This window comes from Festucalex cinctus, chromosome 11 (genome assembly GCF_051991245.1).
Source record: "Festucalex cinctus isolate MCC-2025b chromosome 11, RoL_Fcin_1.0, whole genome shotgun sequence".
In the NCBI taxonomy this organism is placed as follows: domain Eukaryota; kingdom Metazoa; phylum Chordata; class Actinopteri; order Syngnathiformes; family Syngnathidae; genus Festucalex; species Festucalex cinctus.
In genome coordinates, this window is record NC_135421.1 from 15,812,181 (window position 1) to 15,829,916 (window position 17,736).

The window sequence follows — 17,736 nt, forward strand, 5'->3', positions numbered from 1 at the left end:
CATCACTGATATGAGCCATCTGACATTGTTTTATTATATTTCCATACAAAACTTCAAGTGTTCCAACCAAGGTCATTTTAGTTCACGAAAATTACAGAAAAAACAAAAAAAAAACTAAAAAAAATAAAATAAAAAATAAAATGTTAACAGAATAAAATAAAAACAAAAGTGCTTTTTAAAAAATGAAAACTAACTGAACCAAATTTTGTTTTTACAAAACTAACTATAACTATAATTATAGAGAAAATGTCCTTCGTTTTAGTGTTTGGTAATTAATTTAATGCATGAGCCTTTGGGCATGATTTTGAAATGTGATTTGAAGTCGATTTATTTCGATATTAACCGGAATAAGGACGTTTGAAAGTGAGTCACACCATGTTGTTTATTAAATATTGCGCACATGTAATACATAAGAAAAACTAAAACTAATATTGAAACTAACTAAAACTAAACTAAAATAAACAAAAAACTAACCTAAAACTAATAAAAACTAACAGAACTACCTTGAAAAATACTTAAAACTAACTATATTTTCAAAAACAAAACAAAATTAAATAAAAAAACTAAAATGAAAATTCCAAAACTATAATAACCCTGATTCCAATAATTTATAATTCATTCATTCATTCATTTCCAGAATGGTTGTATCAAATAAGTGATTATGCTAAATCAATCACCAGCTTGAGAGTAACGCACCAAATATTGTTTATGCATAATATATACAATCAACAATTTTTAAGATGGATTTTTCTGAAGATTTGTAGTTGGCGGGATCCCCAGCGTAAGTCTGGCACGAAAATATGATTGTTAAACTGTGCGCAGGGGCAGGCTACGACAAGTGTTGGTATTTTCACAGCCTCGCTTTTTGTTGCTGTTCTTGAGAAATTCCCGTAACAAGAGGATTAGGAAAGGCGGGATCAAGTAAGAAACAGGATATCCATTTGAATGAAACACTTTAAGGCACTTCAGCTGAACGGAAAAAAAAACATTTTTGCAGTCTATTCCAGAACTGATGGTCTCTGTTCCAACTCAACTTGTTAAATGCAGATTAACAGCATGTCGAGATGATTTTTATGGTTGAATAAGAGGAAATGCTGTTGTTGTTTTTTTTTTTTAACAACTCGACTTGGATGAATGTACTGGACTTTATTGTACTTCACATTCACACAAAACATGCAGCTATAAAAAGAAATGCGGTAGTGGAGCTGGCTGGCTTTATTTAAAGCCCTTCGTTAGCAGTCAGTGTCAAAATATGTTGGAAACTATGACAGCAACGTAGCAATTTTATGTTTTTTATATCTTTGGTTTCTACTCCTCCCGAAAGGGAAATGCGCTTGGAAAAAAAAGATGTGAAATGAGACCCCGCTAGTAGGGATGTAACGATATCTAATTATCACAATGCCTTATTATCACAATACGATAATTTTCACAATATTGTGGGGGAGATACAAAAAAAGGTCACAATATTGTAAAATAAAAATAAAAAATAAAAAAGAGAGCTCATACTAAAAAAAAAAGCAATGTTGTGCGTTTGTGAATCAATAAAAAAAAACAAATAATAAAAATAAGTTAAAAAAATCAATTGTGCTTTTGTGAATCAATAAAAAATACATAAAAATAATAAATTTAAAAAATCAATATTGTGCTTTTGGGAATCAATAAAAATAAATAAATAAATAAATAAATAAAATCAATGCTGTGCTTTTGTGAACCAATACAAAATAAAACAAATAATAGTAATAAAAATACATAAATAAATCAGTTGTGCTTTTGTGAATCAATAAAAAATAAATCTAAATAATAAAAATTAATTAAAATATCAAGATTGTGATTTTGTGACTCAATAAAAAAATAAATAATAATAATGATAATAATAATAATAATAAAAATGATAATAAAAAACAATATTGTGCTGCAAACGCAAGCCCACATTGAGTTCCTCCACATATTACGTTCCCTTTCATATGACCATTAGCGTGGATTTTAAACAAAGAAGGGTCAAAACATGCCTTGTGAAAATGAAACTGCACTAAAAAACAAAAAAAAAAACAAAAAACAAAACTAGCCACCAGTGGGTGCTAGAACTGCACAAACGGAAATCAACCTGACTTTAACAGAGGTGACATGACGACGACAATATATTGTGTCAGTTTTGTATATCGCGATATCATGATATTTCCGTTATCGTTACATCCCTATCCACTAGTTCATAAAATCTCATCCCGTGACTTTCTTCTTCTTTCTTTTCGCGCAGCTCAAGTGCTACCACAAGCGTTATCGGGGCCCGTGCCGGGATGTGATTTTCAGGGTGCAGTTCCACACGTGCGCCGTTCACGATTTGGGAATCGTCTTTGGCAAAGACCAGCTCGACGAGACCTTCAAAGGTAGACCCGGAACCCAACTCACCAAATTCAGTGATATTCATCTTTGCTGATGCCACAAAAACAAAACAAAAAAAAAACCTTTAAGTCTCTAAAGCGGGCAGATCATGGCGTCAAAGTTTCGAGGATCTACCATTAAAAAATAAAATTATATATATATATATATATATATATATATATATATATATATATATATATATATATATATATGTATATGTATATGTATATTTGATTATTTCCTTTTTGCAGATGAGAGGTTCCCGGAATATGGCAAAGTGGAATTCATTTTTTCTTTTGTCCCAGAAAAAATGTATGGTAAGGATCAACATATTGTTTTGTTTTGTGTTATTTAGCCATACTACACTCTTTGTTTGTTTGTTTTGTGAGATTCACATGTCTTCTCTGTCTCTTGGTACCTCTGGTCAAGGTATGGATCACCTGGAGAACGGGCCCAGCGTCTCTGTGGACTACAACACGCAAGATCCACTCATTCGCTGGGACTCGTATGAGAACTTTAATCTGAATAATGAGGACACGACAGAAGGTGGGGAGCTAGACATTTTTTTTTGTGCTTTCATTTTAGTCACAGAAAAATTTAAGTGTTCAAAGAGATTTGCATATCTTAAGTTTGCTAATAGTCAGAAAACAATCGCAGTGAAGCACCATCTATTTTGCCCATTTTTTTAATGTCCTAAAATCGATTTTATTTCAATTTATTTTATACTGTCTTGCCCCTGGTTTGTGTACTGGGCACGCTGTTCATGTTATACCCGATTTGGCCACTTAGGGGCAGTGTGGCTCCGCGCGTTCTGATCCACAGTCAAGTTGTAACCACATTAGAGAGCAGAAGTCACAATCAAGTTATGTCAAAAAAAAGTTGATTATTTTTGCAGCGAAGGAAGAGCATATGCCTGTGAGTCATGTTAAGATGCTTCTCTAGTGTATCCATTGCTGAAGCGTTTTGTTATGAATAGCTGTTCTTTTGAGGGGTCAAAAGTGCCACGAGTAGCACGCTAATTAGCATTAGCTAGTCAGACTGGACTGGAGTATTTCATGACAAGTATTTGCTCATCAATAAAATGAAGCAGAAATCATTGACAATCAAATCATTTCGCAAATCGATTCTAAATCGAATCGCAGACCAAAAATCGGAAACGAATCATGATCGTCAGACAGTCAAACATTCCCACCCCTAATAAGTTATATTGGGATCATAATCTGAGTTCAATTGACGGTTTAAAATCAATTATAAACATTTGGGCACTGGGGTATCAGTTTAGGATATCAAAATAATAATTAAAAAAAAGTTTGACATTTGTCTAGTTTGCTCAATCTGACTGAAAAACTGAGAAAACAACATCTTAACAGAATTTGAGCTACCAAACTAGAAAATCAGTGAAACACATCCCGCAGAGCGCTGAAAATTGAACCTGAACTCGCCATCGTGTGTTGTTGGACGTCATTGAAAAACCGCATGCTTGATACGGCAAAATAATCCGTTGGAAGCTGTGTGGGAAGTACAACAACACTTCATGTTTCTTGTCCGGCGCGTGAGCGATGAGTTTGCGTTTGGAAATGAGTGGCAATTCATTTTGTGGCGCAAGAAGCCAAAAAAAAAAAAAAGGTCTGGCGGGGGCCGCGCTTGGTGTTTGCTTGTCAAATCCCCACGCTGCATTCCTGGTTTGCCACAGGCATGCGCCCAGTCTGTTGATTGGATGTCGGTCACTTGGCCAGCTAAATGCTACTTTCTTCATCGGAAGCACCGCTACGCCCTTCGCCGGCGCGTCGCTTTGCCAAACATTTTAAGGAGTGTCAACATACTTTTTTTTTGTTTTGTTTGTTTTTGTTTTGGTTTGGTTGTCTGGCAGTCTGCAGAAACGGAATTCCAAGACCCCACCCCTCGGAATCACTATGTTTATCGTCGTCGTGATTTTTTTTTTTTTTTAGGGATAGACCGATTATCGGCCGGACCGATTATTGGCGCCGATATTTGGCATTTTGACAAATAATCGTCATCAGCCATCTTTTGAATCCGAAGGCCGATTAAAGCTGGTATATCACTGAGCGGTGAGTACTACGTAGTGAATTTGGGCCATTTTGACTGAAGCAACCCCCTTCGCTTCCGGCTGTTTTCCTAGATTTTGACTGATTTTGCAAGGCCCACAGAATATTGCGAATGTGAGTTTCATCATTATTTACATATCTGTTGAGAACACTGGGGAAAAGAGCTTTTTTGCAACATGGCCCTGGTTGATCTCTTAAACTCTATGTCGCCTGGTGGCCGTTATTTGTAATAACTGCCATTGCTTTAAGCATCCTCTTCAGGTCAGAGCCTGCATCAAAGCCTTCTGTATGCGCTAGCATTAAAAAAATAAATCAATAAATCAATAAATAAATAAACATAAATACGTATATATATGTTTTTGGGACCAAAGCAATATTTAAAATAGAACGTTTTTATATGTTTTTGGGAGCAAATGAGTTAAGATGTTCGCAGTCACTTTTTATTTACCGTAAACACATTTGGAACATATTTAGACAATTTTTCACTGCAAAGATTTTTTGAAACGTTTTACGAACGCTAACAAAAAAACAAAACAAAATTCGCATGTATTTGTCACTCAGTGAAATATGGGGAACTTTTCATTTATGGATCTATTTACATGTCCACTTTATAAAAAATAGGAACTCCCTACACTTTTTATTTAAAAATAATAATAAATGAAGAAATTATGTTGAAATTTTAGAGAACTTTATTTACAGTAGAAATCTTTAGGGATCTATTTACTTGCTTTTTAATTATTATTATTATTATTAGTAATAGTATTATTATTATTATTACTTTTTAATTTAGCTTAACATATGCTAATGACCCTGGAAGCTCTGCAATTTTTGTTATCATTTTTACAAAAAAATTTGTCAATATACTTTAAAATGTTTTTTTTTTTTCTATTTTACTACAAATGAATATCGGCTCGAAATATCGGTTATCGGCCTCCTTGACTACTAATAATCTGTATCGGCCTTGAAAAAACCATAACGGTCTATCACAATTTTTTATTTTATTTTTTTCCTGTTTTTAACTTTTATTTATCCAGATGAGCAGAGTCCAAAACAATCAACCTTGACCCCAATAAATGACCCCATAAAAGCAGTCACAGAGTCAAAAAAAAAAAAAAAAAAAAAAAGACTTGAATATTCTGCAGTAACATGCTGGGATTTTGTGAAGAAGAAAAAAAGTTGAGTTTGTGCTATTTTGACCTGCTAATTGCAGGCTTTTCGAGCTCTTTTTGGAGATACATCAACATGACCACCTAGTAGCAAAATGTTTTTCTTTTCTTTTTTTTTTTTTTTTTTGTGAACTGCTCTCTCAGCATCACACAGATTTATGTCCCTAAATGCAATTTCTATATTTTTCCAAGCCCATGACCCCTCCCATGTTATTTTTATCAGAGTAGAGTCAGAATGTCAAAGGTTGGCTTGGCTATCAGCGCTCATTAAGTTGCCTACGCCGCATGAGGTGGCAGTTGGAAATAGTCTTTGCTAAAATAGAATTTGCTCGCCTCTCGTTCTCGTCCCGGAGGAAATGACACTCTGGTCTGCCTTCGATGGAGCAGTCGGGCTCAAACTATTATTATTATTATTATTATTATTTTTTTTTTAAGTAAAAGATATCTTTATTATCTTTATTATCAGACATAAAGTTCCATTTTGTTTTTAGAACAAAAGGTAACAGTCCCAATTATTTATTTATTTATTTATTTATTTATTTATTTATTCATTTATGTATTTATTCGAAAATAAAGGCATTTGCTCCAGAATACAAGATATATTATTATGTTATATATTATTATATATATTATTATACATTATTGTACAAAATTATATGTATATAAAAAAGGCATTTGTTCCAGAAAAGGTATTACTATACAAGAATCAAATTGTATTTCGCTTAAATTAAATTCACTTGTTAAGATGGGGCTCTAAGTTGACTACACTAAGACTATAATATCATTATTATAAGACTCATTCTTATGAGATTATGAAATTTGCAAGATGACTCGACAAATTGTTGAAAACATTGAATTACCTTCTTAAAAAAAACCTGCTAATTTTATTATGAAACGTTTTATTTATTTGTTATCAAAACATTACGTTAAAAACTGCTAATTTTATTAACATTAAAAAAAATTGCTAATTTTATTAATATTAAAAAACTGCAAATTTTATTCTGAAATGTTTTGTTATCAAAACATTACATTAAAAACTGCTAATTTTATTAACATTAAAAAAATTGCTAATTTTATTAATATTAAAAAACTACTAATTTTATTGACACGTTTTGTTTATTTATCAAAACATTAAGTTAAAAACTGCTAATTTTGTTAAGATTAAAAAACTGCTAATTTTATAATAAAACGTTTTATTTAATTGTTATTAAAACATTACATTAAAAACTACGAATTTTATTAACATTAGAAAACTGATAATTTCGTAACGTTCAAAACATTACGTTAAAAACTGCTAATTTGATTAACATAAAAAAAAACTGCTAATTTTATTCTGAAATGTTTTATTAGTTATCAAAACATTACGTTAAAAACTGCAAATTGTATTAACATTTAAAAAAAATGCTAATCAAACGTTTTATTTCTTTATCTAAACATTACGTTTAAAACTGCTAAAAAAATACTAATACAAATTTTTTATCAACATTAAAAAAATTGCTAATTTTGTTATGAAACATTTTATTTGTTATCAAAACAGGACTTATTTCAAAAACTTGATGTTGCTAACTAATGTTGATTTCATGTGAATGTCACAGCATTTCCTAAATGTTCTCTAAAAAGTTCTTTAAACACTCTGATGATGTTTTTTTCTTGTCGGAAGGACAACAAAAAAACAAAGACAAAGAAGATAAAGCCACTCCTTCGGAGTGATGATACAAAAAAAAAAAAAGCAAATATTTCTACCCTTTTGGTTGCTCAAGCCAACATGTACCATTTCAAATTACTTTTTTTTTTTTTTAGTTATTTTTTATCTCAGCATTGAGCCTGTGTGGTTTCTGGTTTCGGAAGATTGACGTTGACCTTCATCGTGCATTTTTTGTTAAAACAGCAACAGCTGCTGAATGCCAACATCGGGCCGACTTCCACGCCATTCCGACATAAAAACCCGAGCAGTAATCCAAAAATATTTGCACGTTTTTACAACGTGCTGTTCTAGTCTCAACTCTCCTGGAATGTTACTTGCGTTTTAAAAAGTTCAACATAGCTGCTCAGTATAGAGTGTTTAGTGAAGTGTTATCAACATGAAAAAACCCAAACAGAACAGGTCAGCGTTTTTAATTGTAACAAAGCTAATGTAAGGAGGAGTACAGAAATTGGTGGTAGAACAAAACATTTTATATTGTCCATTTTTAGTTGACTATAAATCTAGCATTTTAATCTATATTTTAGTCCAAGAAAATATCATTTTATTCGTCTCATTTTAGTCAACAAAAACTGTCAACGTTTCAGTCTAGTTTTAGTCAGAACAATCATTTAATCCCTGTATTTTTTTTGTAAGAAGATTATGATGAACATTTAGGATCTTAAACTATTTCACATGCAATTTTCTCTCATCTTTTTGATGAAAAGCGACTTGACAAACAATTACAGCATATCAAAAAGTGGCTAATATGGCTCCATGCTAAAAGCTAGAAAATTAGCCAGCATTAACTAGCGGTCGGATTAACATTATTGTTGATGCACTCGCTAGCTGTAGATTTGAAAGGGGGCGTGTCACTGTGTGTCACATGACAGTGTCGCAGTGGCAGGTTAGCAGAGACAAGACTTTCCAAAATCATTTTCGTCTCGTTTTTGTTCATGAACTAAAATGTCCAGAGATTTTAGTCCAGCTTTTATGAAGTACATTTTCATCTCGTCTTCATTCGTAGACAAAAATACATTCTGATTTAGTCCCAGTTATTGTTTATTCATGAGGGTTTTAGTGTAGTCTGGTCGAGTTTTAGTCTGGTGAAAAATGTGTGTTGACGAAATTATTTTTATTTAGTGTTTTGTTGACGAACTTAACCCTACTAACAGGACATACAAGTCTCAAGGATCCATTCCTGAATTTGACCAATTTGGTTTGAAGCCGACATTTTGGGTGAATTCCAGGGCTCCTAGACTGGGAATTTGTTGAAATGTGCCGCAATCAGAAGCAGGAATCCGAGAGAGACCTGTGGAGCTTTTTTTTTTTTTTTTTTGTGCTGATGCCCTCTCGTGTGGGCGGGATCTCGAGAAGTAAGAGGAAAAGGAAGAACAACAAAAATGGCTCCAGACATTTATATTGTTACTGCTCAGCTTTTCATGAAGAAAATTAAAAAACTGTGAAACAACTTATCACATTAGACAATTTATGGAGGCAATGTCAATTTTTGCTTGTCACAAATTCCACCTGACATTCAGTTTTCTAGTACATTCTTGGGAGCCATGTTACAAGACACTAACTGGTCCAAGTTGGCACAAGGCGCAATGCGAAGTTACAGAGTTAGCAAGGTGAAGATTAAGTAACCACCGAGTTATTGTTTACCAGAGTCCAGGAAGAATTTGCTGCGTCGAGAAGCATTCAATCCTGTTCGTGTGCGTCTCTCGATCTCCTGGAGGTGAAGGTTTCCTTTTTGCCTCAATACACATTCGGCAGAGGGACATGCCCTTTCCCACGGTTGTATCTTAGCCAGTAAAAGGGCCTGAACTGACCAAGGAAGACATGTCTTACCTTTTTGGCACTCGTGCAAGCAGATACCTTACAGTCCATTGTTATTGAGGCCTTTTGGGTAGCAACATGAGTTAAGAGTAGACGGTACCTTGGAGGACAGGAAAAGGCTTTTGTCCAAGTCACTGATCCTGGCAATTTTGCACTTTTCACGGCTACTAAAGGAAAATGTGCAGAGTGTGAAGCCTCTCTCGTCTCGTCTCTGCCGCTGTGCGTCAGACTGATTTTAAAACCCTCCTTCCTTGTGCTGTACTCGTCGCTACGTTTTCTGTGAGAAACATGCCTTGCCTTTTTGGCACTTGCATTAGCAGATGCCTTATGTCGCAATCAGGCTGACTGTGGAACGGACGCGATGCGTTTTCCGTATGGCGCTAGAAAGCATTCGAGTCTGCGTGTCAATTCACACCAGCTTCAGTGCGGTGCGGAATGGATGCGGCGATGCGGAAGGTTTCCGCAAGTGTTGTATTTTTTCCGGACGCCGCATGCAAAATTTTCATGAAGCCGAAGAAATTACACGAACCGAACAGGAAGTCGTGCGTCTCGCATCAAGGTAAATCCGATAGGCCTATATTTTAAAATACTGTAAAACCATTTGCAAACAGGTTTTCTTTTGGAGGGAAGCTAGCTAACGACATAGCATGACATGAGTCAGAATAAATTAAACAACATGACAAAATAACACTGTTTCAACACAAAATGTACTTACCCATGGTAGAATAGCCATGGTAGAAGTCCCATAAATAATGGCCAAAAAGCATATCGATGTGACAACAGGCAAGCGTGGCTATTGTTTACAAATAGGACTCTATATACATGGTTGTTATCACGTGAACTCAACTGTCCAGTGTGATTATGTGATCTGGTGGGTGCAGATTTCCGGACACGCAACGCTCGTGGTGTGAATTGCAGTCCGTGCGGATGCCGTACGAAAAACGCACCGCGTCCGTTCCGCAGTCAGTGTGAATTGGGCGTTACAGTCCGTTATTACTGAGGCCTTTTGGGTACATTAGTTTCGAGTGGATCGTTACTTCTCGGACCGAAATAGGTTTCGGTCCATCCACCGATCCTGGCAATTTAGGAGATTTGAATCTGGCTACACAGAAAAGCAAGGGTGTGAAACACCCACTGCCACTGTGTTTGCGACTAATTTTGAAAGTAAAGCCTTTTGTTCCCTGTGTTGTATGTCTTGCCTTGATTAAGGTGAGCTTTTTTGGAGCAAGGGCGTCATGCTGACTGCATCGGAATGTGCCCACGGGCAACGGGGTTGTCATGCCAACGAGCCCGGCTCTTTGGCATCGGTTCAGGGTTGAGGCCACTACAGTCCTTTGGCACAACAACGCTCTATAGATTGTTAAATATAGCGCTTATCGTATTCCAAGAATGGCATTACCCTGGTGAAATGTGTTGGCTATAATCCTTGACGCGATGAGATTCTTTTGGAAGATTTAGTCAGCTTTGACTCCAAACATGTCGTCAGCCAAAGACTGTAAAATAAAGGCTTTTGAGGCCAAATTTAACACACAAGCCACTTGTTCTTCCTGTTGTGATGTCTACCCTTTTGCACTCCACTGAGAGGCTGCTCAATGACATTTATAGTTGACTAAGCTGGCAACGGATTCCAATGGTCAGTTCTCGAGCCTTCTTTTAAAAAAATTGCACATTAACTAGTTGGTATATACCGTTGTTATACCAAGATAAGAAGCAGCAGGATTGTCTAGGTTTTGAGAAGTCTTTATGCTTGGAATGCGTGAGTGGTCTGCGGCTTCCTCGTGGACGCAGCTTTAACCCAGCTGTGGGCCAGACACTCTCCACCTCTGTCCGGTTTGTCTTGTCTTTTTGTTTATCTTGACTCAGCCAATCTGTCTGGAAATGCCAAATGAAAAACAGGCAGATCTTTGCGCCTTGAGCGGAAGAACCACAGAAGGCATCATAGACACTGATGTTTGTCGAGCCAATCACAGCTAGCTTAGAGGGGGGGTATACAGTATGTCTAGTCCTCGAGATATACTGGAGATCAAATTTATACGACGGTGGGCGTTACTGACTAGCATGACATTGTGGAGGTTTGGAGTTCGAATTTGGACTCCAAGCTTCTGGTGTCAAGTTTGCATGTTTGGCTCATTGAAGACTTGAAGTGGTGCATAGTGTGATTGTGCTTGTTTGTCTATATGTGCCCTGTTATTGGTTGGTGACCAGTCCAGGGTGGGCCCCATCTCATGCCCAAGTGAGCAGGGATATGCTCCAGCTCAACTGAGACCAAAATTAGGACAAGTAGGAAATGGATGGATTGTTGTCTCTCCTCTGAAGATCGCTGTTCAGGTTTTTAGTGTTTATTCTTGATCAAGGTTCACCGTCCTAATGTCCTTCTGCCCCAGATTTTTCGATCAGCCTTCCCCTGCGCCAAATCACAGCTGTGATAGATTCTATCCCAGATTTTGTGTGGAAGAGTCAAGGTATACAACCTGGACTGATTACCGCTGACGCCCACACAAGCGCATGGAAAATATGAGCCATGACAAGGAATGCAAAATTGTGTTTCTTAAAGGAGCTTTTATGGATCGGGGATGGACATATTTAATCTGAAAGAACACACCCGTCAATTTTCCAGTCGTTTTACTAGAACAAGCGTCTTAATGGCCCTCGTGTCTGTGCAAGCTATCAAGGATTGAGACAATGATACGCTTGTGTTTTTTGCTCATCCACCAGACTGAAGTCTAAGCTTCGACTCACCTCTTGAATGAGACGCTTGTGGACAACTCTGCAGATTATTTACTATTCACATTGTTCCCTAAGGCACCCCCCCTCCCAACGCAACACGTCTAATGACCCCTGATGGTTTTTCAAGAGACGATCCAGAGCCAAACCTGTATTTTTGTTTGCACTGTGTAATTCCAGGTGGTATCAGGATTTCGTTTCAAATCGTATTCTTTACCGACAGTGAAAGCTAATTTTGGAAAGTTACAGCTCATACCAAAGCAACAAGGTCTGTTTTGGTTCAATATCAATCGTTATTCATCTTTCTTCTCCTGCCCACTTTTAAAGTAACCTTCATTCCAGTGGCATTGGACTCTAAGTGCACTCAGAGACATTGATTGACTCGTATGTGGATAAATATTTCATAAACTGAAAGCTTTTCTGTACTTTACTTACATTTGCTGACTTTGTTTTGGTTGGGAATTTGGTCAGCATAGCCAAGCTGAATTTAGACGTACTTTACCTCATTTATGAGCATCTTGTTTGTTCCCTAAAGCATATACAACATGCAATTAAACTGTCAAATCCTTATAAAATATCCCCCTTGAAGCTTCTTTTTTTTTTTTAATTCCTGAATTTGAATGCACAAGATTTGTATTCGAAGAGCTTGTACTTGTAATCAGTAATCCGTCCGTTTGTTATTATTACTGTAACTGCCCCCCCCCCCCCCCCCCCACCTTCCCCAAGATGTTGAGAGCATGTTTGCCGATGTAAGCCACGTGCTATTTCCGCTGCTAAAGCGGTTCTGTTGCCACAGAGGTCACAGTTTATAGTTGAGAGATTAAAAGGTCACACAGTTCAACCACCTCGCCTATACAACCTTAAAATATCCGTCTGCGCACCACACCTTCCACGCTTTGTGTGTGTTGTTCATCTTTAATCCTTAGTTGTGCTTTTGTGTGAGTTTTATCTGTAACCGTCTAGACAAAAGGATATGGAAGGTTCCAGGTGGGATGGCTCATCTGTAGATTTTTTTTTAATTTTTGCCAGTTTGACAAAGAGCATGCGTAACCGAGCGGTCACTCCAACCAAAACCGTCACGGTCCACCCTCTCCACTTGTTACGTAATTGATGAAAGCTACGGGGTCAGAATGGCAGACATTCTCCCCTTCGCTAGTGGAACTTGGATCACACAGAGAAAAGAAATGTACCCCCTGGAGAGTATGAAAAGCACACTAACACATCACACGTCCACATGCCTGTGTTCTGTGGGTCTTGGGTCACTGCCTCCGACAACCAAACAAGCAACAAAGAGGAGTCCACAACATAAATAGTCCCGGCTACGAGCGTAAATTGCCAGATTAGATGTCCTCGAGTACAAATGTGTGGGTACTGCGGACACTCGTGAGGCACGTCATTCTGAAAAGTAAAGACGTGCGCTCGATAACGAGGAACGACGAAACTGGGGTCTTTTGCTAGATAAGTAAAAGTCACCATCGTGTGACTGTTAAGAGTCAAGTATTAACACGAATTCCGTCACAATACATTGAAGAGAATTGCAGTTTTTAGGAAATGCTCTGTATTTTTTGTTGAAAGTGAATTATCCCACCTCTTGCAGAGGCTACATTATCTTGGACAATGACAAAGGCTCAATTGTTCTGGTCCACACGCACACGCAAAGTTCCTGCATGGTGATGTGTACACGACGTGGGTGATCTGAATGCACCATCAACTCGAACTCTGAATAGCGGGGTCCTCGGTTCTTGTCAGAGCGACATCCCTATAGTGGTGACATGACCCAGATAAGTCGGAAGAACCCTGTTTGACCTTGTTAGCGCAGTGCTAAAGTCACCACTATAGTAAATATCTGCAATGAAAACACTAGGCAAAGTAAAAGCATTCAAATGAAAAACGGTAAGTGCAGTAATCCCTCATTTATCGCAGGGGTTAAATCCCAGACAATCCCGACAATAGATGAAATCAAGCCATCGTTTGCGACATGACTGTCCGGTCCAGTCGGGATTCAGTTGCATAGTTAACTCAGTCCAAGAGTGTTTTCTCTTTACATCTTTACTCTTTACTAGGGATGTCACGATAATGGCAATATCGTGATATTGAGATATTAAAACTGCCACAATATCGTCGTCGTCATCTTCACAATATTTAAAAGGAACACATCTGTTAAAACAAGTCAGGTTGATTTCCATTTGTACAGTTCTAGCACCCTCTAGTGGCTATTTTATTAGTGCAATTACATTTTCATTAGGGATGTTTTGGCCTTCTATGGTTAAAATCTATGCTAATTGTCAGATGAAGGGGAACCTAATTTGCTTGTGAAGCGATTAATGTTTGCTTGTATTACCAAGTAAGAGCCTCACTGTTGTTATTAGAGATTGTAGGTGGTTTATATGCATCGCTGTTATGTACAAAAGCACAATATTGTTTTTTTGTTTTGTTTTGTTTTTTAGTATGAGCTCTTTTTTTTACAATATTGTGATCTTTTTTAAATATCGCCAACGCCCCCACAATATCGTGATAATTATTGTATCTTGACCTTCATATCGTGATAATATCGTATCGTGATGTTTGGTTATCGTTACATCCCTACTCTTTACTCAAAAAATTGTATGTCAAGACCGTCAAATATGGAGGATATAATAAAAGTTTAAAAAGCAGTTTTCCATCATGTAACTTGTACTTATCATAAGCGTTATCAACATGAATAATGCATCTTGTAATGGCTAATATATTCTAGTTGAGTTAATAATGAGATGAATCAATCATTTTCTTTGTAACCAAACAAGCCCTGGGTCAAATTGACCCAAGATGACCATCAGAAAAGGGAGGGTTGTTTATCTGTACTGTACAGTATTCTCCATCCGTCTTTGAGTAGGATGGATGGCGTTCTCCCTCCTTTGGTCGCCACGATACGAGTGGGCTGTGCATGCTTGAAAGGGAAGCGCTTACTTGCGGAAATGTCAATGCCGACATTAACATGCAGTACGTGTGTAGTGATTCCACTCAATTCAATGGAGTGGCTTTGCAAGACCTTGAGGGGCTTTACGTCCTTCTGTCAAACTGTCACTTTGTGTGCAACGCCCTCCCTCCAGCCCTCCGCATCCACAGTGCAAAAGCTGTCTGGGACCTCCCACGCATAAGTCAATGAGCAGTGAGTGAGCGCGCGAGCGCTCTTGATCCACACAGACAGACAGTGAGACGGGGGTGGGGGGAGTGGGACGGGGAGAGAGACGAGATGGTGATCAGAGCCAACTCCCAAAGTCTGTAATAGCGCATGTTCCTCACTGGGGACTCCACCATTTTAGTGTGGGGCTGCCATCCACTGCTTCAACAGGTAGGGGGAACCTCGTTCCAATTCCAAAGTTTTCGCAGTAGAAAATCAAACGAGTCTTCTGATCATTTGAACTCAGAGTCACATTTGGATTGCGCTCCTGAATTGGAGACAGTAAGGCGAGATCTTGCTTCAGTAATTCTATGTTTATCAGAGTGAGTGATGCTTTTTTAAATGCATTAGCGATACTGCCTCCAGCCTTGACACTATCGGTTTTCTAACTTAATTCTTGATGAATGACAATGTATGGTATGGATATAACAGCGCAAATTCATTTTTTTCCTCGAATGCTCCCATAGTAAATTATGTAATTCCCAGTTTATATGTTTATTATATATCCAGAAGCCAGATGGAAATGTCTTATAAATGTTTTAGCCCTTAACTGTGAAATTGTAAGACTTGTTTGTAAGGAACTCAGTAAGGAATTCAGATGCAAAGAGGCTTTAGTCACTGTCAAGTGTTGACTCTGTGGATTTTAATGTGCAATGTTGAACTGGGTAATCATTAGCCTGTCTGTAACTAGATTAGCTTTTTCATTTATCAGTATTCGTTGGTTTACTTCTTTGGTACACCAAAGATGGTGAAATTCAATAATAATTTGTAAAATGCCAAAAGCAAAATAAGTAAAGCCAGCAAATGTTTAGGGCTAATAAAGGCCACCCCGTTGACAGTGTTAGCCCAACGTGTTTTTTATTTGCTGGATTCATTGAATCATTCAAGTCTTCCATTCAGTGATCTGAATCTGATGCCTGTTTTCTGCACTCGCTCAAACTTGTATAAAGCACAGCCACAAACAATGCAAGCGTTGGCATTGTTTAGTTCAGGTGGCACAGATTTTTCTAATTGGCTTGATGATGCATAAGGCAGACTCGTGTGATGAAATGCTTTTTCCGCACTGCATGCCTCAGAGCTTGCTCATTTCCTGAAGTCAGTGAAATAAGTGGACGTGAGCCAGAATTTAACTTCAGCTGTTCTGGCAATGCCCACACACTTTCCCTATACATCTGACCTCAGGAGTTCCTAAAAGCACAGTGGTGGAGCTTTGAATGCGCTTGACTGACCATCATCCCTTCTTCTTCTTCTTGTCGCAGAAGTCATCCACACCCAAGGACCTTTGGACGGGAGTCTCTATGCCAAAGTGCGCAAAAAAGAGTCCGTTGATGGGACCGTCACGGTCAATGGGCTCCCACCCACTGCTATTGAACACACGCTGCCCGCCGTCGACCACGCCTTGTCAGTGAGCAGCGACTCGGGAAACTCGACGGCCTCAATTAAAACGGACAGAACGGACGAAGTGGCGGCAGTCCATCCTACCGTGAACCTGCCAAGTGTTCCCACCGTTGAGGAGGTACCGCAAGTCCATCACCACGACCAGCAACCCATCAGCCCGCAGGAGAAACAGGAGCTGGAACAGCTCTTGGGTGGACTGGAGGGACCCATGCATCGTCAGGGCTACCGCGTCACCCCGACCTCCGCTGTGGGCGGGATACTCCACAGGGTGCCCGCTCAGGTCCACGTGAACGGTCACCGCAACATTGACCGGGAAACGGACATTTTAGATGACGAACTGCCGAGCAGTCAAAAGGCAAACAGTGTGGACAGTCTGGGGACGTTCTCCTCCACCGACGGCCGAGCCACACCAGCAGATCTCTACTACCAGTCAGAATCCGTCATTAACGGCCAGGACCACGTGCCGTATCTGGAGCGCAGTGTTGCGGAAAGCCCAGTGAAAACAGTGCAGTCACAAATTTGCTTAACAGACAAACCCGTTACACTGACTCGTAATGATTCTGTCCATGCAGCTCAGAATCTTTATCGTTCACAGTCACTTGGGGCAGATACACAGTCCATGCCCCCGGCTCCCGCCCGGACCACCAGTAGCAGGGATGCCGTCCAACGTGGTCTCAATATTTGGCAACAGTTCGGTGTGCCTGAAGAGCCTGTAACCGAAGGACTCACTTTCGGGACGATGCCTTCCGCGTTAGCGATGCCCGTTCACCAGAGCCTTCCGCAGTTCCCTCATCGCCACAGCGCTTCACAGGAAGAGATTGAGAAATCCATAGAGACGCTCAATCTTCTCATGTTGGACTTGGAGCCCAGCCGTTCTTTCATACCAAAGTCGCAAAGTGCTCCTCTGAGGGAACCTGTTGTTGTCACTACACAGCCATCCTTCTCTCACAGCCAAAGCAGAGCTATCTATGAGGTGGATCCTCCTCCGATGTTTAGCCCGGTCAGCCATCCGTCACCTGTGAAACCCAGCACGCCGGAGCCTGCCCCTGTGTTCGGACCCAAAACCGTAGGAACCAGTTTTTCCTCACCAGCTTCTGCGGCTGGTCAACTCCAGCTCAAGGCAGTCGACACCTACCAATCAAGTGCTTCGTCCCAGTCTACTGAGGTCTTTGAGCCCCAAACAAGCCCGAGTGCTGCTGGACCAACATTGCCCACCTCAAGGGACTGTGAACCTGATCAAGCCTTCAACGTTGAAGGACTGGTGGCTCAAAGAGTTGCAGGTAAGAACACAAATGTATTTTTCCGTGCTTCTCGTATAGTGTA

The 17,736-nt window shown here is 38.9% G+C and overlaps 1 protein-coding gene across 8 annotated transcripts in view; it reads left to right on the top strand.

Annotated features, from left to right (window-relative positions):
- The window catches only part of tns1b (tensin 1b), a 130,664-nt gene that overhangs the window by 94,703 nt on the left and 18,225 nt on the right, over positions 1-17,736 (top strand). For 5 of the 8 annotated variants that reach the window (XM_077535908.1, XM_077535909.1, XM_077535914.1 and 2 more), the window contains 4 exons: positions 2,255-2,384; positions 2,631-2,694; positions 2,801-2,925; positions 16,275-17,693. In XM_077535908.1, the coding sequence (XP_077392034.1) occupies positions 2,255-2,384; positions 2,631-2,694; positions 2,801-2,925; positions 16,275-17,693 (1,738 nt within the window). Of the gene's footprint in view, positions 1-2,254; positions 2,385-2,630; positions 2,697-2,800; positions 2,926-16,274; positions 17,694-17,736 lie in introns of all 8 variants that reach the window. The other 3 variants (XM_077535907.1, XM_077535910.1, XM_077535915.1) reach the window with 1 other exon arrangement.